Raw genomic sequence first — 21,564 nt, forward strand, 5'->3', positions numbered from 1 at the left:
TACATGCAGGGCCTGCATGCATCACTAGTTTGCGTGACCCCGATCCTCCCGCTCTCGTGTGACTCACGCTGTGGCGGCAACTGGTCGTACATGTACCAGGATGCTTTAAGCAGCATCACCCTTTTTGACTCGCTTCAAGGACTTCTGTGCGGGCACCTTGAATCGTTGGTAAAAAAAAACATGAGCGAGTTGTCATTCTCCAATTTTCCACCTCGGCAAAACACCTTTCTGCTCCCGTGTTTCCTCAAAGCACATCGAAATGAAAATCTACGCTTTCCTAGCCGCATTAAGCAGCGTCACAATCGCTGCAGTTGAAGAAGAGACCAAGACACTCGCCGAGCTCTACGCCGATGCCATCGCTGAAGGAGGCAACCTCATCATGTATCACGGAGGTGACACTCCCACCCAGCAAAACCGCGTCAAGAATGCGTTTACGGCTGCGTACCCGGAGATCAACTACACCATGATTGTTGACTACAGCAAATACCACGACGTCCGAATTGACAACCAACTCGAGACTGACACGTTGGTCCCCGATGTGGTGGCGCTGCAGACACTTCAAGACTTCACTCGCTGGGCCAAGACTGGTGATCTACTCTCTTACAAACCTAAGGGTTTTTCGGAGATCTATGATGCTCTCAAGGACAGCAGTGAAGCGTGGATGGCGTACTCGATCTTCACCTTCGGGTTCGTCTATGACTCAAGTGCACTGAAGGGACGGTAGCGCCAACTTCGCCTGCTGATCTTACGGATTCAAAGTGGACTGGCAAGATTGCATCATCTTATCCCCATGACGACGACGCAGTGCTCTTCCTGTATACTCGCTATGTGGAAAAGTATGGATGGGACTGGGTGGCTAAGATGGCCCAGCAGAACATCGGCTTCAACCGCGGTTCGAACGTCGCTAGCGACCTCATTTTGGCAGGGGAGTGTAGGCTGAAGCACAGCCTGTATTACATCTTCGAGGCTATCTGGTATTCAAAAGACAACCACAACCATGGTGAGGACTTCAGCCTGGCGCCGAGCGCTCAGGGCCAGTCAATACGTACGGCATAGCACTAGAAGTCAAGAAGGACAATAGGTCAGTTCGTATAAACTCACAATTGCATTTACCTCGCAAGCAACAAACATTCAGCGGAACTTACCACAAAGTTAACTTTAGTCCTTTTAGGACCGCGACAAGATGCAAAGCAGTGAAGCTCGATTCGATGCGGACGGAGATGCTGTGATGCAAAACGTTCAGCAACCCGTGTTCGAGTTTTTTTCAAGCACCCAGATTGACAGACTGGAGTCAGGACGCAGTTGTCAGCTGGAAGAAGAGGTCGGAACAATACGTGAGTATTGTTCGCCAGCGTTGCACTGAGAGTGGGGAAAGACTGGAAGTTGCTCTGCGTCCGGTCAAGACTTGTGTTGATCCGGAACTGCTCGAAGTACTCTGCCTTTACGAACTCCGGAAGGCTGTCGACGAGGTGACGAGTGAAGAATTGGTCACCCTGATCGACGCTAGACTCGGGTCTGTTAAGAACGCCCAAGTCCCAGACTTAGACGACTTTTTTTCACGACTGTTGAAGATCGACCTCCGAGAGGATGACATTGACGCCCGAGTACTCAAATACTACAAGGACTTCGCTACGCTCATTAAGGAGAATGGTCTTACGAAGATCCTTGGTGTGGGTGATCCTGCCGACGGTGGGTACGTTGACCGAATGAAACTACGGTGCACTGTTCTCATCGATAACTTGGAGCCGAAGATGCTTCGAGACGACGTGCGTCGCCACGTAAAGTACGAATGTCGTGAAGCGAGGCGCAACGACTTCACGCTTTTTGGGATTATTAAGGAGAAAGCCCGTGCACAGCATAAGTACCATGTAATGGCACATGAGCAGAAGGTCAAGTCGAACTTGTCCAAGAAGGATAAGGCGAATGATCGCAACAACAACAAACCTGAAGCCAGATCAGCAAGTATGAAGACAGCAAATACGCAGGGTGCCACTGGCAGTATACGCGGTGGTTCTGGTGGTGCTGGCGGTAGTGTGAAGCAGAATTTGCCCAAGAAAGAAACACTTCCACCGAAGACGGGCTGTTGGCACTGCCAGGGACCTCATTGGTTGAGGGATTGTCCAGCGGCGAGCGAAGACGAGAAAGCTCGAGCCGTGGAGAAGATGAAGGAGGTTCGTCAAGCGACAAATGGACGTGTCAAGAAGATCGGATCGGCACCTGCTCCGGGCGAAACAATGGTTAATAACCTTTTGACGATCCCGTTCCTTGCTGATACAGGGTCGGAGGAGACATACCTACCTCGACAGTACTTAGATGAGTTGATTGGACTTGGAGCAGTTCTGAACGTGATGAAATTACCTCGCACAGAGAAAAAGAGTGCGGCAGGAGGAAATACAGTGAAGTGTCGTGAAGCAGTCACGCTGGATCTACTGTTGCAGACTGTTGCAGGTCCCGTACACTTGTCTGATGTGTACTGCAAAGTGATGGAAGGTCCTGAGTCAGATTTCATCCTTGGAAATGACACGTTGAAAACGCTTGGCATTGATGTCAATGAGCAGCTTTCACAACTAGCATCTGGCCCCCCTGTTGCGGACCAAGACCCGTTCGATTTAGGTGTCCCATCCATGATGCCCCCAACTGAGGTACACGTAAAATTGGAGGAAATGGTGGCGGCGGCGGGTGATAGTGGCTTTGATCGAGATTATCTGGGTGGCCTTCGTGAAGCTGTGATGGAACATGAAGATGTATTTCGAGTCGACTTGCTCGACGACCCACCTGCAGATGTCGAACCCTTACGAATCACGTTGAAGCCAGAAGCTCAGCCTTACCGAGCTCGCCCTCGCCGTTATTCTCCAGCACAGAGCGCGTTTCTACGAGAACATGTCCAGATACTGGAAAAGAACGGATTTATCTATCGAAACAACATGAGCTTGTGGGCTTGTGCGGCGGTGCCGGTTGTGAAGGTTGGCCGGCCAAACGAGTTTCGATTGACGGTCGATTACCGACCGGTGAACGTGGTAACCGTGCCGATTGCTGGCACAGGTGCTGATCTTACGTCGTCCTCTGGGAACGTTGCAGGGGCTTACGGATTCGCAGGTTTTGACATGCCAAGTGGGTTTTCTCAGCTGCCGCTTGATGTGGACAGTAGGGAGCCTTTGAGTTTCATTACGGACGAAGGAGTATGGACGCCATGTCGTGTTCCTCAAGGAGCTATGGATTCTCCTTTGCATTTCCAGAATCAGATGAACTTAGCATTTGAGGACATGTTGCGAACGAATCTGTTGATCTGGATTGACGATATTTTGCTGTACGCGCCTTCGCCGGTAGTTTTCGTCGCTGTGTTGAGGCTGTTTTTGGCTCGTGCACGCAAGCTTGGATTGAAACTCAGTGTGATGAAAAGTTTTCTGTTTCGGAAGGAGGCTAAGTGGTGCGGCCGAGTTTTCAATGGTGTTGGAGTTTGTCATGACCCAGAACGGCTTAGTGGCCTCCGACAACTCCCTCTGCCCGGTACTGCTGCGGATTTACAACAGTTCCTTTGTGCAACCGGATGGATGCGTGACTCTCTTATGGATTTCAGCCGGGTGATGCAGCCTTTGCATGACAAGTTGGAAGCTGTGTTGAAAGTAGTTGGTCGGACGAAACGACTTGCCGCAGGTGCGGCTCTCCAATGGGATGCTCGTGATACAGCTGCATTTGAAGATGCACGAAACCTACTTGCTACGTCTCAAACACTCCATCACCCAGCCCAGGATGCGGCAATCGTACTCATGTCGGACGCTTCCGACAGAGGCTGGGGGCTAGTAGTCACGCAGGTCCATGATTGGGTTGAGGGTGTTCCGGTGGCGGATCAACAGCACGAACTGCTCGTATGCAAGAGCGGGAAGTTTGATGACACGGCGAGGCGCTGGAGTATCATTGAAAAAGAAGCTTTCCCCATTATTTGGGCGTCTCGCAACCTGACCTACCTGTTAGTTCGGGGCAACGGGTTCAGACTCTACTGCGATCACAAGAACCTCGTGTACGTGTTCGCTCCTGATCAAGAGGTGAAGAGCCATGTGCGTGGAAAACTTCAACGCTGGGCCCTCTCGTTGACAGGGTTGCAGTATCAGATTGAGCATATCGATGGATCTGCCAATTTATGGGCCGATTTTCTATCGCGGTGGGGGCTTCCTTCAGTGGAGGAGGGAGTGCTAACCAAGTGCAAAGCTATCACCAGAAGCAGGACTCGGGAGACTGCTGTAGCTGACACTCAAATGCAGCGTGTACACCTGCGAGCAAACGGATTTGTCATTCCTACTCTGAGCGAGATCCAGACAGTGCAGCAAAAGCATGTCAGCAGTGCACCCGTGAACGTAAAGCGTGACGACAATGGATCCCTGGTTGTTAACGATCGACTGTGGATACCTGAAGTTGAAGTGGCACTACTGCAGCGGATTTTGATCGTCGCTCACTGTGGAGCCCAGGGTCACAGAGGATTAGAGCCCATGATCACAACAGTGAAGGAGCTGTTCGAGATCGCGAACCTCACTCAAGTTTGCCGCAGGTTTTTGAGTCGATGTTTGCTTTGCAAGCACGTGAAGGGGGGAAACGTCATCCCTCGCCCGTGGTGACCCACCTACGAGGCTACAGAACGAAACGAACTACAACACTTCGATTTTCTCTTTCTCGGGGACAGCATGGGTGCGTGTAAGTACGTTCTTGTACTGAAGGACAATCTCACCCACTTTTGCGAACTGGTGGCCTGTGATTCACCTACAAGTGTGGTGGCGGCTACAGCTTTAGTCGATTGGTGGAAACGTTTTGGTGCTCCATCGGTGTTGATGTCAGACCAGGGCAGCCACTTCAAGAGCGAGCTGATTGCTATGATTTGCAAGAAATTAGACATTGAACAGAACTTTGTCGTGGCATATGCACCATGGATTAATGGAGCGGCTGAACGTCTAAACCGCGACGTACTCCAAGTTCTACGCGTGTTATTGATGGAGTACACTCTAGACACTCATGAGTGGGTCTACATCTTGCCTCTCGTGCAGGGAAATCTCAACCATACTCCTGTGCGGTCGCTCGGCGACAAAGCCCCGAGTGAACTGTTTACGGGACTGCCACGCCCGACTCCATTTGAGCCTATCCTACTGGAACGAGGTCAGCAAGTTGAAGTGTTGGAGACTTCGGCGTTGCCTGCAGAACGCCTGGACCATCTGCGGACCAGTTTGGCCGGTTTGCACAAGGAGGTTCTGGATCGACGTGAGAAGCGTCGCCTTCAGAATATGGCTCGGTTCAAGGGGACTGAGTGCAACTTCAGCGTGGGCGATTTTGTGCTATGGTCACGCATCGACTCAAGGATTGAGGTGGATAAACTGTTAGCACGTTGGGTAGGGCCATTTGAAGTCGTGGAGACGGCCCCCCACTCCTTCACGATCCGTCACCTCGTGACGAACAAACGTTACGTCGTGCATGGATCGCGTCTTAAGTTCTACGCTGACTCAAGTTTGGAAGTAAGTGAAGAACTACTAGCTCATGTAGGCAACCAAGGTATGCTACTTGTGGTTGAGAGTTTGAAAGAACACCGGAAGAACAGAGGCGTATGGCAGCCTGGGAGGGTCTACAGGACGAAGAAGACTCGTGGGAGTCTCTGGAAGCGCTACAAAAGGACGTTCCGTCACGTGTGGGTGAAAATGTTCGTTCCTGTGGTGACAATGTGCTTGTACGTGCCTACGCTACACTCGTGCATGCTGGATCCAACTAAATCGGCTACCTGGTAACGCTACGGACCAACTTCAACGTGTTGAAGTGCAACTTGACTGGTAACGTCGCCTCGTCTCAGAAATGGCCTGTCTCTCCTCGCGTGGTGACAGATTTCTGTCAGGCGGTACTTTCTATTGGATTTTAAACGGTCTTTTATTCGGGTCCAGACTACATGTATACATCTACATTCTTCGGAAGTGGTTGTCGTCTTGGGAGGCAGTGTAGGCTGAAGCACAGCCTGGATTACATCTTCGAGGCTATCAGGTATTCAGAAGACAACCACAACCATGGTGAGGACTTCAGCCTGGCGCCGAGCGCTCAGGGCCAGTCAATACGTACGGCATAGCACTAGAAGACAAGAAGGACAATAGGTCAGTTCGTATAAACTCACAATTGCATTTACCTCGCAAGCAACAAGCATTCAGCGGAACTTACCACAGGGAGAAGGTTATCGGTGTTGGGACCAGTGACCGCGCCGATCCGGTTACGTTCGTTGGAGCCAATGGTACGGATTACCTGAGCTGGGGGCAACGCGTTGGCATTCTCTCGATGGCCAAGCACCCTGCTGCAGCAAAACTGTTCATGAACTGGGCCGTGTCGAAGGAGGTGCAAGAAACGCTGATTTCGATGACGGTGCGTGCTGACATCAACACCACTCACCCTTGGAACATCCCGGAAGCCAACATGGCAGCTTTTCCGGAGTTTATGGAGGACCGCGCCAAAGTTGAACAATGGAAGCAGACGTTCGCTCTGTACTTTGGTTAAGTGCAGGGCGATCCTACGCCGGGCATCCTTGGTCTTCACCCAGGTCTGTGAGCTTAAGGAAATACATCGCTCCATGTATTTATGGGGATTAAATCTACGAAATACAGAGCTTTTGCCAGCTGACAGCTGGACATCCTTTTGCTTGCCGGTATCCAGAAATCGGTTGCTTTTATTTGTAAAAATCAAACTCTCCACAAGCCGATGCATTCTATTTGTACTCGCTGCCCGGTGTCACCCTAAAACTACAGTACTGTACAACCTATAATTGTGCCCCTCCCTTAAACACCCCCCTCCCTTTATAGTACTTTTGCCCCTAATGATCAATTGTCTCTCACGACTCCATCTACGAAGAATCGTTCACTGCACTGCTTGAAGGTGGTACTGGTAACATGCTGCAATGCATTCTGACCAAGACGAAGAAACCAGTAGCCTTTCCGACGAAAAAGAGATAATAATGGTCTTCCAAAAACCTCGCAAAGCGTGTACTTGTACCAAACTCATCCTTATCTTCTGTAGTGCGAAAGCCAAGCATTTTTTATGATGGCCCTTATAATAAAGGTTTTTTTTGGTCGGCAAACGCGCATAATCAATGATTACCGTCTTGCCTGCGCAATCATCTCGATACGCAAGCTTGTGCCACGTTATCAGTATCGCCCCATCTTTGTCCCACTGTAGTTACTTCAGCTGAAGCTGCATGGGACTTTTCGAGCTAGCACACCCATACATAATTGCATCGAAGTTTACTAATTACTTCTAGTAATCACTACACTGAACTGCGACGTGATCCAGCATGTAAATTGAGCTGACTGACCCCTTTCGCGAATTCTGTCTGCTGCTATCCTCATTCTCCGATTTACAGGCATCCGCTCAAGTCACCAGCTAAACTTTTACAAATCTTTTTGCCATGAAGCTATTTGCACAACTTGCCACTGCCTGTTATGCGCTGCTTGCGTCCACTAGTCTCGCCGTTCAGGAAGAGACCAAGACCCTCGACGAGCTCTATGCCGACGCCATCGCCGAAGGAGGCAACCTCGTCTTATACCACGGCGGGGACTTCTCGTCGCAGCAAGACGCGTTGCATGATGCCTTCATCAAGGTCTTCCCGAAAATCAAATTCACGCTTATTGTCGACTACAGCAAGTACCACAACGTACGCATCGACAACCAGCTCGAAAACGACAAGCTGGTGCCTGATATTGTGGCGTTGCAGACACTGCAGGACTTCCCTCGCTCGGCACAAGAGGGCAAGCTGCTGGAATACAAGCCCGCCAACTTCTCGCAAATCTACGATGGCTTCCGGGACCAACGTGGCGCCTACATGGCCTACATGATGTTCACCTTCAGCTTCCTGTACGACGAAACTTCGCTGGGTGGTCTCGCAGCGCCCAAGTCACCCGCTGACCTCGTGGATCCGCAGTGGGGCGGCAAGATCGCCTCGACCTACCCTAACGACGACGATGCCGTACTCTTCCTGTACGCACGTTATGTGGAGAAGTACGGCTGGAATTGGGTCGAGGACTTCGCCAACCAGAATGTCACGTTCCGCCGCGGTTCCAATACGGCCAGCGATCTCGTTACGGCCAAGGACAAAGTCATCGGTGTCGGCACTTACTCGCAGGGTACACCCAACGTCACGTTTGTTACGGACGGCGGCAACGAATATCTGGCATGGGGTCAGGGCATCGCCATCTTGAGTAAGGCCAAGTACCCAGCAGCCGCAAAGCTCTTCATGAACTGGGCCATCTCGGAGGAGGTGCAGAAGACAATCCTGCCCGAGAACGTTCGTGTGGACCTGACACCAAACAGCGGTTCAAGCCACCCCTGGGAGATTCGCCAGGCTAATGTGGATGAGTTCCCAAAGTTCATGGCGGACCGTGCGAGTGTGGAGCAGTGGCACCAGACATTTTCACTGTACTTCGGTGAAGTGAAGGGTGAGCAAACTCCTGGTTTCCTTGGCCTGTATCCGGGCCTATAGAGCAATTGCTTAAGCAAAGAACCGTTCTGTACTTCCTGGATAATTGCTAACAAAAGTATGCTTCGAGGTGCCGAATTGTTTGTAATCGATATTGTGAACATTTTTTCGATTTTTACCGGTATGGTAGTACCTCAAATACTTATATACTTCGAACTATAGTACAGCAGCAAAACTGAATGCTTCGTACTAGAAGCATCTCCACCTTAAAACAATATGACTGGGAATACCGGTATGAACGGATTAATTACAAGTAGTGCTTGCAACAACGTTAGCTTTTCAGGACATTTTCATTGTTAATCAGTGTAAAGCCACTCGTTCCTCTGCTTCTGCTTCTTAGCTTTTTTCTCGGCTGTTATTTTCTTCCAGTCGATGTTTTTGCGCTTCAACTGCTCCTTCCTGCGTCGTGCTTCCTCGCGGTTTTTCTCTAGCTCACTCATGTCGAAGAAGTGGCTCATTTGCCGCCCAGCACGATCGGATGCCATTCCTGCGCTTTGCCAATATTCATCACCCCCGAGTTGCTCGTATTTGCCGGTAAGCCGATTAAACTTCGCCTGTGCGACGTAGTTCACGCCAGAAACTGTCTTCTGACTTGGGCCACTCGAATCTAACTCAGGAACTTCAGGAGGTATCCACTTCGCCAACTATATATAATAGTGAGCACGCACAAACAGTATAAGCGCACCAAACACTGTTAAGTAAAATGATTGAGCGTACCCCCGAGACAACTGGTGCATTGGGCTTGTTCCACTGGGTCACCCCTGTAACCACATTGTGGTAGTAGTATCGCTGCGTCTGCGCGTCGACATGTTGCTGCCACGCCGCTTTTGCTGTTCGCGTGGTAGCAGCATCGCCCTCTCCATCAACAATAGCCGTCGTAGAAGGAGCGCTACTATCAATGCCGCTCAAAATGGCATTAAGCTTGCTGAGGTTGCCTGAAGGGTCCAGTACTTGCTGGGTCACTCGAGCCAAGTGTTCCGTCTGCATTCGTTTAAGATGAGCATGATACTCAGCGGAGACCTGGGTACCCACGGGGGTTGCTGGCTCTTCAAAGTCCTCGGGTTCCTCCCACTGCGTCTTCCCTGTGCTGGCATCGTGGAAGTATGGCTTGTTACTCGCAGCGTCCACGTACTTGACCCAATGTTGGGCCTTAGCATCAGCAGCATTATCCTCCAAAGCATCCTTTGTCTTCTTTTCATCACTTCCATCATTGTCACCTGTAGATTCCTCTTCCTTCTCCTCTTGAGGTTCCTGCTCTGGTGCTTCGGACTCCTCTTCCTGCTTCTCAGTTTTTTTATATTTCTCCTGATCTCTACTTTCTTGTTCTGGTATGAAGTCATCTGGTTTGTCCCATCGGCTGGTGCCGCTCATCTTGTCGAAATAGTAGGTGGCTCCAGACTCATCGTCCACGAACTCGAGCCACTTTGGGGCCTTATCCTGGCTCGCATCTTCCTTCTGCGGAGAATTAAAGCCGGCAGGGACCTCCCACGAGGACTCGTCTGTGCGGGCATTGTAGTAGTCCATGGATCCGGTGGCCTCATCCACGTGCTTTTCCCACTCCGCGTCCTCGTCAGACCCTTCGCTCGTGGTTGTCATACTCGAACGTTTTAATTTAGATCTTCTAAAATGTTTTTTCTGGACAAATTTAGATTTGTTTAATCCTAATTCTGTAGTTTAACCCATTCTGATCTGGAACACTTGCAGAGCACCAGACTGATAGCAAGCAGCACAATGCAACAGGTAGAACCCCCATGTGCGTTTAAAGGACTCGGGCAGCGACGGCATGTGCTGCAATTGAGTCATTTGGACCATTGTCAGGGCTTGGCCAACTCTATTAGGTGCTGAGTCGTGACCCCATTGTGCTTGGAATCGACGGTTCCACTCGAGGAACGTGCGTTTGTAGTGATCCGAGTAGCCAAGCGTGTCTCGAAGTGTGAAGCCCGTCTCGCCAGCTAATCGACGCATAAACGGCAGAGTAATGGCGTAGCAAGGGTACGCGGTGTGTACGTATTTGTTGGTCCAAGCGTGAGTCGCCATGTGCGCGGCTGTGCAGGCGCTAAACTCAAGCACCGTCGTTCCATTCGCGGTCTGGATGCGCTTCAGTGTTCGCAGGAATCGAGTTCGCTGCACATCTGGTATGGTTTCCATTACACCACACAGCGTGATGCGGTCAAACATTGAAGCACGGAAGCCACTCAAAAGTGTAAGTAGCTTTTCAGGCGTCTCAGCGAGCACGAACTCCGTTTGATCAAAGACTTCAAGTTCACGGGCGAATTTCTTGGCGCGTGCGAGCTCTTGGACCGACGACAGCACGGATACTACGGTAACATCAGGGTGCTGCTGAGCGAGGAAGCAGCCCACCCCTCCCCACGACCCGATGCTGATGTCCAAGACGGTTTGGCCAGTCTAAAGAAAGTAAGAGATGAGCTTAGACGACCAAAAAGCCAATTGATCATGCGCCTACCTGAATGTCTAGCTGCTGGTCCAAATTGGCAAGCTTGTTGGTTTGTGCAGCGTCGATGGTTGTTGTCCCTGCTGACCAAATACCAAAGCCTTGATGGAAGTACCGGTCCATGTACGCCTGTCGGAATTCGGGACAGAGATCAAACTGCTCCGAGACTGCACCAACAACGAGCCCCATTGAAGACGGAGGATAGTTGAACAGCCTCGCTGCCAGTGCCACAAAACGAGCGCTCCAGGATCGGTACATCTCTTGTCTGCCCTCCATCGGAATGGTAAGCAGGCTAGCGACCACTTCGTCCAAAGTTCGAGCGGAGTTTGTCGCCCACAGACAGCCAACGTAAGATTCGCCAATTGCTACAAGCCCCTCGCTCATCCAATCCAGCCAAAAAGAGTCATCTCGGACAATGAAGTCCTGCACCATGAGTAAGTAATAATCAACTTGCTAAGACAGAAATGAACACCTACCACATTGGGTCTAATACCACCGCTGGACAGTAAACGGCACATGATCGTCTTCGCGTTCCGACGCAATCTAGGCAACGACAGCGAGCGGATCAGCTGAAGGCAAAACAGAATTGCCCCTGCGATCGCCGTAGCGACATACACCCAAAACGATCTCTGCCGCAGCATCAACACCAAATACCATAAAGCGCACAACTATGATATTAGAACGGGACTTTAGACGCGTACCCAGAACTTAAGACACAACAATGGTGTCTACTTATCTGAGCAGAAAGCGCAAGCGTGAGGTATGTACATTTCAGTTTAATACCTGATGTGCCAGGACGCAGAAGAGCGGGACGAGCAGGTTTAGCAGGAGCTCCATCTTGTACGCTGCGTTCCAAAAGCGCTGTGAGCGCGGTGGCGAGAAGCGGTAGATGTGATCAGCCTTGGGAAAAACCCCGCCGCCCACTACAAAATGGCTCCAAAGTCGCGATGATCTGCTCAATACACGTTTCAAAACAGAAATCTGTCAGCACCAGAGCTCAACACGAAGTCAGGAGCGTCGAAAAATATCCTACATTAACGCAGGCACACTCATCCACACGCGGACGAGAGGGAGGTAGCACGAGACTAGCAGCATCGGCACGAGCAGGTGTAGCATGATGTCACCGACACGCGCCGCGAAGCCGAGCAATGGTGAGCTGGCCCAGACTCCGAGCCAGCCGTTAAGGATGGCCGTGAACGCGTACCGGTCAAACACGCGCAAAGAGTACCAGCCTACCATGATAGTGATGCCCATGGATGTGGCAATACCCAGTGCTGCCTCGGATGCCAGTAGATGTGCGATCAAGGTGAAGACAAACCAGCAGTTGGTGTACATAGTGCGAATTCTCACAAGTGGGGGCAGCATCACAACGCTGAAGAGCAACGCGACATCCAGCGCGGCATCCATTTGACTGTCTACCTGTACGGTGTCGTGGTTGGCGCGGCTTAGCGTCCCCCAACCCAACAGTGTGTCCATCAGAACTCTTTGTCGAAAGTGGCATCACCAGATTAGTGCAATGTCGATATCCAAAGATTCACCGGTTTTACACACTGTGCTGACCGGCTACCTAAGGATATCATTTTAACTGTTCGAATGATGACTGCACGATACATGTATCTGTAGTTACTACTGTACCGGTACTTCATTTACGCCGCATCGCTGCCTGAACGAAGTGAGCTTTACCAGAACACTCATGATCTCAGCGATTCTTTTGTACAGGTATAAAATTTATGGGGGACTCATATGTACTGTCTAGCTTCTGGCGAGGTGAAGGCTGCAAGATTTACAAGCTCGGTTTGAGCAAGCAGTTGACGACAAACTCGTGAAAGCCTGCTTGGTAGGCGAGCACACAAAATGTCGGCACGGTAAAGTTGTAGATGAGCTCGATCTTCCGAGCCGCCAGCCAGAACGACTTCGGGCGAGGAGGATAGATGTGGTAAACGTCGTTGCCAGAAAGACAAAGGTCTCCATCAGCGACCAGCTTAATCCAGAGTTGAGAGAAGCTGTATGCAAAACAGTCAGAAAGGTATAAACGCACAGCTCTCAGACCACAAAGCTAACACGACGTACATTAAGATTGGGAGTGTCATCCAGATCCGTACCAGCGGCAAGTAGCAGAAAGCTAGAGTAAGCGGTACACCCATGTGCAGCAGAAGGTCGACGGAGTTGGCCAGGAGTCGGAGTGGCCAGTACTTACTCAGGAATCCGAACCAGCCTTGCAGGATGCCCATGAACGTGGTGCGGTCGAGCATGCGCAGCGAGTACCATCCCATCATGATGGTGAGACCTAGTGACGTGGCCATGCCCAGCGCTGCTTCCGACTCGGTAACGTGCGCCAACACGGTGAAACCTACCCAGCAGAATGTGTAGAGGATCCGCACGCGTACCAACACGGGCAACAGCGTCATGGCGAGCAGCAACACCACGGCCTGGACAACATCTGGGCTCAGCAGCGTTGCTGAGGCCGCGCGCTGCTCGCCGTTACGCACTCGCAGCACCGTGCGGGTCAGCGTGTCGTGTGCCACACTAAACAGCTCAGTGGCGTCCATGGCGCTACGCAGGACAATGATCAGATCGAAAATGACGCTCCATTCCAATTTTTTAGACAAGTGGCGAGACCGAAAGTTGCACTACCGATATTTGCTCCGCCATGATGATTCGAGATTAGGACGCGCCTACTTTACCACTGTCATACTGTATATTGCACTTGCGTTTTATCAACTTTGAGAAAACAGTACTAAATAAATAGCCTATTTACAAACTTATTTTTAAAATAACCTCGGATAATACGTGTTTGAAAAACAAAGAGTACACCAAACTGTAAACACAATGCCAAATGCGCCTGCTTTATGTGGTATTGCGACTTTTGACACCTTACGCATCATAATACCGGTATGACATATTATGTACATATGTAACGGTTTCAAACGCTGATGTTGTCAGCTAACAAAATAGATCTCGCAGCAAAATTTGAATGCTTCCAGGCGATTAAACCGCGGGATCTTACCGGATACATTACCCTCAGAGTCCAACAGCCTCTTGTTCTTGCTGCACGTTCAGGGGCTCCATCTATGGTGAAGGAAGCGATTCGCCGTGAATCTTGAATTTTTCAAGACGTAGATTTCTTGCTCAAATTCTAAATGTTAAATGATGAACAATGGCGCAGCCTTCTGAAAACCGCAGGTCCGGCACGGCACTACACTGGGTAAGCAAGCATGCAGCCCAGCGGTACTGTTAGGGGCATGGAGGTACTTGCCACCGCCCTAAATTGTAGTGGACGTGCCGGCGAGAAGTGGTAGACAACGTTGGCGATCAGAGAGCAGAGTTACCCCAACAGCACCAAGAAGCATTACGAATAGCGCCAAGCATACAACACATACATTTCGTTAGAGTCAATTGCAGCGCCATGGCTCGCGATCATTTCACGCGCCGTATGGACTCACATGTACTACTTGTAGTAGCATTAATACAAGTGTACATGTAACTTCCTGCTACATTTATGAGGCTTCGTCAAAAAATTGGCAGGTCCCAGGAGATGCGGTAGCTGTCAACAGCAAACTGTCGAAGGCGGAGTGACCGAAATTTTGTAACAAGTAAGTAATCGCAAGTCCCAGTGCCATGCGATAACGGCCACAAGATCGAGTACATACGGCGAATACGGACGACAAACACCACGGCCAGCACCGTGGCTAGAGCGTACACAACATCGCCGGAATTTGGCACTTCTACCATTTCACCTAGTTCGGAAATGAGCAGGCTTGCTGCTTACCTTAATGCAAAACAAAGCCGTCGAATCTGACCACTGGTGAGAAATCGGTCGGATGAGATATATACACGCTGGTTACGAAGGCTTCATTGCCATCCTGCGTAAAAAGCCGACCTCTGAAAGTTCCTCATGAGGCGTATTTGATCCCGGCCACAGTCTTGCGGCTGTAGAGCACGACATTTCGCGACCAGTTAGTCTTGCCCAACTGAGCCTTGTAGCGGAACCGGCCTGCAGCAAGTAGAAATGCATCTATCTTCTCCACGACGTCCGTGCGCACCTTGATCTCACGGAATGACTGGGGCACGTCGACGCGCATGCGAGTCAATCGCTTCTGCGCGTTGCTATACATCACATTAAAAAAACATAATGACAAATTAGCAGCGTGTACAACCTTGCAAAGCATATACCCCATACCCTGTCACCTACCGATAGCATTTCCACGTCTGCGGCTCGATGATAAGATGCTCGGTCATGTCACTGACCGTCTCGAGGAACTTCCAAAGTCCGTCGTCTCCGTTATTCAAATGAATCCACATCGTCACGCTAAAGCAAGTGATAAGGTCGAACTTACGTTCCGCTGGCGCGCGCTGCGCCAGCTCCAAGAAAGGTGCGATTTCCTTGCTAAACTTGTTGGTCATAGCATCAACGTGGCGGAACTGCACTGCATCCCCCTCTGTTAGCTGCACCGACTTTTTAGCAGCGCGTTCAATCAGCACCTCGTCAATATCCACACCGAGAGCCATAAGCGGCTTTCTCACCGCCAGTTCCTCTTTCGTTAGTGGAAATTGTTCGGGGACAGACTTTTCACCGGCAGAAATATCCTTTTCGAGTTTCTTGCCGTCCGTAACATCCAATGTGCGCAGAGCAACTTCGGCTGCTTTGGCCTTGGCTACTTTTTTCGACACGCCTTCTCCATAACCCATCCTCTTGCCGTCAATCTGCAGCTTGCACACATAGCGTCGGCGGTGACTGGTTTCGCCCTGGTCCTGAATCAAGTATTCCACCTGCTTTTTGTCCTTTTGTATGAGTTCATTGAGCGTACTGATGTTGTTGAGGTCAAAATTGGCCACATCGTCGATCTGGTTGGCATCGACAAGCGTTGCACGTCCGTTCAATGCGTCGTAGAGGCCGATGGTCAGGTCCCCTTCATTGCAGCCAACGTCCAGCACTGTACACGTCGCTTCGCTCATAGCATCAGCTGATTTCTTCACGAGCAGCGTGCGTCTCAGGGCATTGGCCGTCTGGACGTCCATGAATCGCAAGCGCTCGTGTACCGGGTTGAAGCTGTAGTACGCATGGAAGTTGCCCAGCACGTGTCCTTCGGCCATATTGGCGTTGTTGGTCGAGTGTATGATTGGCATCACCGCAATACCGATTGGCTGAAAAAGAGAAGCACACATGACTATTGGTCGTTTTATAAAAGCTCCTCTGTTTTTAGAGTTGGAGAATGCTAGGGCGACAAGTGCTGCGTACTGTGCCGCGTTTATCGGCGAGCTCGAGACGCTTCACGGCATCTGTGTCGCAGACCAAGCCCGAAGGTTCAAGCGGTAGTGAAAGCAATTTTTCCCGATATGCTGGCATGGCATTCTTTGGCGCTGTGGTGCGTTCACACGTTTCGATTGGGGTTCAGAATTATTATTCTGAATTATCGACTCTACTGGTATTGCCTTTTCGGTGTTAGGCCGTGACGACCGCCTATCTTGGTACATGGCAGGTATGGTATTTGGTATGGTGGCTGTTATAATAGTGCTGAAGGCTCGGTTCTTTCATGGATTTGAACTGCAGACCGAGCGCTACTACTGGAAAGTGGATCTGATCAATGAGCGCACAAAGGAGCTGTCTGAGTCTGTTGGAGAGCTGCCTAAGGACGCAACAGCAAGCGGTGACATGTGAGATGAATGGAACGCCATTGGCATTGTGTTGAAATTGTTCATTAAACTCACGAGTTCTGGCATTTGGGTCGGTTTGAGGCAGTGACGACATTGAGTATCGACAGCTTCATCTGGAGGGTAACTTCAAGCATGGAAGCACCTTCTACTTGTGTAAGGAGTCAGGTTCGCTGATGTTGTGGACTTGATTGGATATTAATCTTACGTTGTGATTGGCTTCGCAGATCCTCGTTCGGCACCTGCGGACCCGAGTGATTCAGTGGCCAGGGTAAAGTCCGGCGGCTACATTTATTCTCTGTTACAGCGTGAAGATGGGTAGGAAGTTTAATATTTTGGGATGCGTGTGTGTGAATTCAAAGCTCATACTAGCTTGCCACGTTGAATAGAACATCGGTGATCGTGAACCGAGGTTGGCTACCGCGCAAGCTCCTTGACGTGCACATGGCACGTGATGAGAAGGAGGAAGATGGCAAAATGTCTTTCGTTGGTGTGCTTCGCCACGGTGAAGTGGTACGTACGGGTATTTTCATTGGCGGACTAAAGTCGCGGTTCTCACGTCATGGATGTAGAAAAACAATTTTACACCTGACAACGATCCCGAGAATCGCCAATTCTTCTACTTGGACCACGAAGAGATGGCAGATGCCATGGGCGTTACTTCAGCCGATTTGCCTGTCATTGTTGATGCCCTTGGTAGGTTTAAAGCTGCTCTGAGCCTTTACTCCACACATTTAACGAAATGTGATGTACTCTCAGCGGTTGACGGCGAGACTGGAGAAATCGCGCTGGGCAACCCCCTCCGAAAGAATATTGCCTCTTACCTGGAATTCTACATGACTCCTGAGAAGCATGCTGGATACGCCGCGACCTGGTAAGGAACTAGTCTGGATCAGATTGTATGCGATACCACCCTGCTCAACCAACGTATGCATAGGTTTGGTTGCAGCATTGCGGCTGCTGTAATGGGTGTACTGCGCTTTAAGAAGGGAGGCGCCCGCATTCGACGCGCCCCGAGGCTCGAACACCGCTAAAAATGCGAAAATGCAGAGTGACGTGGCTTTCGTCTACAGACATACCAAAAATACAAACCGGTTAATTTTACCGCTAACTTTCTACGATTTGTCGATAAATAGTACTACTGTAGTACTAGTAATAGTAGCTCCGGCTTCCTGTGTGCATGCACCGCATTTCCCATAATTATTCAAAATGCAGCACGAGCTTGATGACGAAACCGACACGATGGAGGATGCAGTGCTGTTGCTGCTCATGCTGTTTGTGCTGGTAGTGGCGTCGTTTGTACTGGACCGTTACTCGTGTATGGTTCTAAGCCAGAGCAGCTTCGCGCTCCTGTTTGGGCTCTTCGTGGGTCTCTTCATGATCATGGGAGGCAAGCATGCGGCGCTACACACACACCTGAACCTGGACAACAGTCTTTTCTTCAATGTGTTGATGCCACCGATCATCTATGAAGGAGGCTTCTCTATCAAGCGACAGGCATTCTTCCGGAACTTCCCGGCTATCATGAGCACGGCAGTTGTTGGCACAGTCATTGCTGCGACTATTACGGGCGGCGTGCTTTACCTCGCTGGTGCATCGAAGTTAGTTACGAGACTCTCGTGGGTGGAGGCTCTGCTTTTTGGTACGCTGATTAATGCTGTGGACCCGGTGGCTACGTTATCGTGCTTTAATAAGCTCCACGTCCCACCGCTCCTGTTCAACCTAGTTTTTGGAGAGAGCGTGATCAACAATGCTGTAGCAATTGCGCTGTACCAGACGCTACACAAGTGGGACGTCGGCACTGATTTGAGCTGGAAGCAATTGCTGCGGGTGGTTGTCAACACAAGTTGGATGTTCTTGGGGTCGCTGCTTGTGAGTGCAGCGATCACACTTTCAGGTGCCTTCCTGCTCAAGCGCAAGGTTTTCTCGTCGTTACATTTCTTCCCCAGCTACGAGATCTGTCTGTGTTTGATCTTTAGTCTGCTGACGTATTACGTGGCTGACAGTCTAAAGCTGAGCGGTATCGTTGCGCTGTTCTTCTCAGGAACCATGACCGCTCACTACCATTTCAACGCGTTGTCACGTGAAGCTCGACATGCATTTACGCATTTGCTCCACACGATTTCGTTTGTGTGTGAGAACGTTGTGTATGTATTCATGGGCACGTCGGTGATAATGATTTTCTCCGGTCATCCAGAGAAGAGTTTGGGTGCTGCTCTTCGGGTAGATGATATCGACTGGCACTTCATTGGTCTGACGCTTGTGGCATGCGTAGTGGCTCGCTTTTTCAACGTCTTCCCACTTCTAAAGCTTTCCAATTGGTCGCGGGAGTCTTCCGACCGTATTCCAATCAAGTACATGAGCGTGATGTGGTTCGTTGCTCTTCGTGGATCCATCGCATTTGCACTCGCTAAGAACTGGAACTACATTGGTCGCTATGGTTCCCATCGCCACCTCGTAGAATCTACTACTCTCGTGGTGGTGCTCTTTACCACGATCGTGATCGGTGGTCTTACTGGCCCGCTCCTCTCCAAGCTTCGTCTCACCAACCACCACAGTGCATTGAGGCAATCTGACCCTGAGCCGAACGCTGATGGAGAACCGAGCTCTGAGGTGGATCGTGCTCGAGTGTTGCAGCGCAGCACTCGTCACTTCATGCTTCGTCGGAATTCCAGGACCCCAGAAGCGCACACCACGCAAAGGCCTTCAGAGGAAACTACTACGCGAGAGCAAGAGACTGAGGTGGAAGCACACCCCGTGTTCACATCACGACCGCAGTTCCGAGACGAGGACTACAGTGATGACGAGGGCGAGCGTAACGGAGACTCAACGACTCACCGTACCGAGACTCTGACTGGCGCGTTCATTCGCAATTGGCAGACCTTTGACACGACTTACATGCAACCAATGTTCGGTGGTCATCGATCCCCTGCAAACCCATTACCAGTCGACGAGGCAACCGATTCGGAGGCTGACAAGATGCAGACGCCAAGCGCTGTCTGAGATGGAACAACTTCAACCTTCTCGCTTGTTGGTGTAAAACACATATATTATGCATACTGAATTCAGGTGCTTTAATTCAGCAAATCAGACCAGTTTTGCTGACTAGATGAGCATGTCGCATACCGCGACGGCCAATCGAAGAAGTCAGAGACTAAGAGCCAAAATCCCACCCAAACAAGGGTTAAAACGTTAGACAAATAATCACCATGGAGGACGCGGTGCTGCTGCTGCTGATGCTGTTCGTGCTGGTGATGGCTTCATACATGCTGGGGCGCTACTCATGTATGGTTTTATCTCAGAGTAGTTTCGCGCTCATGTTTGGGCTCTTCGTGGGTCTCTTCATGATCATGGGAGGCAAGCATGCGGCGCTTCACACACACCTGAACCTGGACAACAGTCTTTTCTTCAATGTGCTGCTGCCACCGATCATCTACGAAGGAGGTTTCTCGCTCAAATGTGCGGTCTTCTTCCGGAATTTCCCGGCTATCATGAGCACAGCCGTGCTGGGCACAGTCATCGCCACGACAATTACGGGCGGCGTACTGTACCTCGCAGGCACTGCTGGTATCGTGACCAAACTGTCGTGGGTGGAGGCCTTCTTATTTGGTACACTGATCAGTGCTGTGGACACGGTGGCAACGCTGAGCTGTTTTGATAAACTCAACGTGCCACCGCTACTGTTTAACCTCGTATTCGGAGAGAGTGTAATGAACGATGCCGTCGCGATTGCGTTGTACCAGACACTGCACAAGTGGGAACCGGATAGTAACTTCAGTGCCAAGCAACTGCTTCGTGTGGCGCTAAACACTGGCGGGATGTTTGTGGGGTCTTTGATCGTGAGCACGCTTATTACGCTAGCCGGAGCTTTTCTCCTTAAACGCAAGTTCTTCGCGACCCTGCGCTACTACCCAAGTTATGAGATCTCGCTGTGTTTGATTTTCAGCTTGCTAACGTACTTCGTGGCGGACAGTTTAAAGCTCAGTGGTATTGTAGCACTGTTCTTCTCGGGTACCATGACGGCGCACTACCACTTCAACACGTTGTCGAGGGAGGCGCAGCATGCCTTTACGCACCTGCTGCATACGTTGGCATTTGTTTGCGAAAATATTGTGTACGTGTTCATGGGTACATCAGTAGTTATGATTTTCGCGGGTCACGGTGAGGAGAATGCCGGTGCTTCACTTCGCGTGGACGATATCGATTGGTCTTTCATTGGGCTGACGCTTGTGGCCTGCATAACCGCTCGGTTCTGCAATATTTTTCCGCTTCTAAGTCTCTGCAACTGGCTGCGGTCTCCGCCGAACCGAATCCCGGTTAAGTTCATGAGTGTCATTTGGATGGCAGGTCTTCGTGGTTCTATGGCCTTCGCTCTGGCCAAGAATTGGAATTATGTTGGTCTTCATGGAGCGTCACACCGCCGACTAATTGAGTCCACAACTCTTGTGGTGATCCTGATCACTACAATCGTAATCGGCGGTATAATGGGACCGTTGCTTATGAACCTGCATCTCACCGGCAAATACAAAGATCACAGTCACCTCGACCAGTCTGACACTGTTAGGAGCTCTGCAACTGCGTCAGAGTCTGAGGACACAGTGTCACAGCTAGTTCAGCGCAGCACTCGCCACGCTGATGGTGGTGCCTTAGCGTTCCCGGAGGAAGAACAACCCAAAGAGAATCGTGATGGTACCGGAGACGAGATCCCGATCCTGACTCCGCGTCCACAGTTTCATGATGTTGAAAGTGACGACGAGGATGATCCGAACCTTGATTCGCCCGTTGCTGAGAGATCTCGTGGCGATTCATTGACCGGTGCGTTCTTCCGCAACTGGCAAGCTTTTGACACCACCTACATGCAACCAGTTTTTGGCGGGTCTTCACAGCGGCCAGCGGCGTCAGCCTCCGTTGATGAACTAACCGAAATGCGGCTCGAAAAAGCTCAAGCAGAAGCGGCCGTATGAATTTAGCGATTTGA

At 50.7% G+C, this 21,564-nt stretch overlaps 8 protein-coding genes across 8 annotated transcripts; 4 read left to right on the forward strand and 4 right to left on the reverse strand.

Moving 5' to 3' along the window:
• Nucleotides 1-7,414: 7,414 nt before the first annotated feature.
• Nucleotides 7,415-8,485, forward strand: PITG_03258 (ATP-binding Cassette (ABC) Superfamily; the record flags this gene model as incomplete). Its single annotated transcript, XM_002906287.1, has 1 exon — nucleotides 7,415-8,485. The coding sequence occupies one exon, from the start codon at nucleotides 7,415-7,417 to the stop codon at nucleotides 8,483-8,485; it is 1,071 nt and encodes a 356-aa protein (XP_002906333.1).
• A 293-nt stretch (nucleotides 8,486-8,778) lies between these two features.
• On the reverse strand, nucleotides 8,779-10,078 carry PITG_03259 (uncharacterized protein; the record flags this gene model as incomplete). The annotated part of the gene is made up of 3 exons (XM_002906288.1): nucleotides 8,779-9,126; nucleotides 9,200-9,683; nucleotides 9,753-10,078. 3 exons carry the CDS (start codon nucleotides 10,076-10,078, stop codon nucleotides 8,779-8,781), a joined length of 1,158 nt encoding a protein of 385 aa, XP_002906334.1.
• A 33-nt stretch (nucleotides 10,079-10,111) lies between these two features.
• On the reverse strand, nucleotides 10,112-12,410 carry PITG_03260 (uncharacterized protein; the record flags this gene model as incomplete). Its single annotated transcript, XM_002906289.1, has 5 exons — nucleotides 10,112-10,888; nucleotides 10,947-11,357; nucleotides 11,411-11,563; nucleotides 11,718-11,886; nucleotides 11,968-12,410. The coding sequence occupies 5 exons, from the start codon at nucleotides 12,408-12,410 to the stop codon at nucleotides 10,157-10,159; spliced, it is 1,908 nt and encodes a 635-aa protein (XP_002906335.1).
• A 307-nt stretch (nucleotides 12,411-12,717) lies between these two features.
• PITG_03261 (uncharacterized protein) lies at nucleotides 12,718-13,483 on the reverse strand (the record flags this gene model as incomplete). Its single annotated transcript, XM_002906290.1, has 2 exons — nucleotides 12,718-12,937; nucleotides 13,005-13,483. 2 exons carry the CDS (start codon nucleotides 13,481-13,483, stop codon nucleotides 12,718-12,720), a joined length of 699 nt encoding a protein of 232 aa, XP_002906336.1.
• Nucleotides 13,484-14,827: 1,344 nt separating this feature from the next.
• Nucleotides 14,828-16,028, reverse strand: PITG_03262 (double stranded RNA binding, putative; the record flags this gene model as incomplete). Its single annotated transcript, XM_002906291.1, has 2 exons — nucleotides 14,828-15,041; nucleotides 15,127-16,028. The coding sequence occupies 2 exons, from the start codon at nucleotides 16,026-16,028 to the stop codon at nucleotides 14,828-14,830; spliced, it is 1,116 nt and encodes a 371-aa protein (XP_002906337.1).
• Nucleotides 16,029-16,140: 112 nt separating this feature from the next.
• Nucleotides 16,141-17,620, forward strand: PITG_03263 (uncharacterized protein; the record flags this gene model as incomplete). The annotated part of the gene is made up of 9 exons (XM_002906292.1): nucleotides 16,141-16,300; nucleotides 16,382-16,414; nucleotides 16,486-16,589; nucleotides 16,675-16,742; nucleotides 16,814-16,904; nucleotides 16,976-17,099; nucleotides 17,159-17,282; nucleotides 17,346-17,460; nucleotides 17,524-17,620. The coding sequence occupies 9 exons, from the start codon at nucleotides 16,280-16,282 to the stop codon at nucleotides 17,618-17,620; spliced, it is 777 nt and encodes a 258-aa protein (XP_002906338.1).
• A 208-nt stretch (nucleotides 17,621-17,828) lies between these two features.
• Nucleotides 17,829-19,589, forward strand: PITG_03264 (Monovalent Cation:Proton Antiporter-1 (CPA1) Family; the record flags this gene model as incomplete). Its single annotated transcript, XM_002906293.1, has 3 exons — nucleotides 17,829-19,143; nucleotides 19,229-19,248; nucleotides 19,317-19,589. The coding sequence occupies 3 exons, from the start codon at nucleotides 17,829-17,831 to the stop codon at nucleotides 19,587-19,589; spliced, it is 1,608 nt and encodes a 535-aa protein (XP_002906339.1).
• A 206-nt stretch (nucleotides 19,590-19,795) lies between these two features.
• PITG_03265 (Monovalent Cation:Proton Antiporter-1 (CPA1) Family) lies at nucleotides 19,796-21,550 on the forward strand (the record flags this gene model as incomplete). The annotated part of the gene is made up of 1 exon (XM_002906294.1): nucleotides 19,796-21,550. The coding sequence occupies one exon, from the start codon at nucleotides 19,796-19,798 to the stop codon at nucleotides 21,548-21,550; it is 1,755 nt and encodes a 584-aa protein (XP_002906340.1).
• Nucleotides 21,551-21,564: the final 14 nt, after the last annotated feature.

This window comes from Phytophthora infestans, genomic scaffold (assembly GCF_000142945.1).
Source record: "Phytophthora infestans T30-4 supercont1.4 genomic scaffold, whole genome shotgun sequence".
NCBI classification, from domain to species: domain Eukaryota; phylum Oomycota; class Peronosporomycetes; order Peronosporales; family Peronosporaceae; genus Phytophthora; species Phytophthora infestans.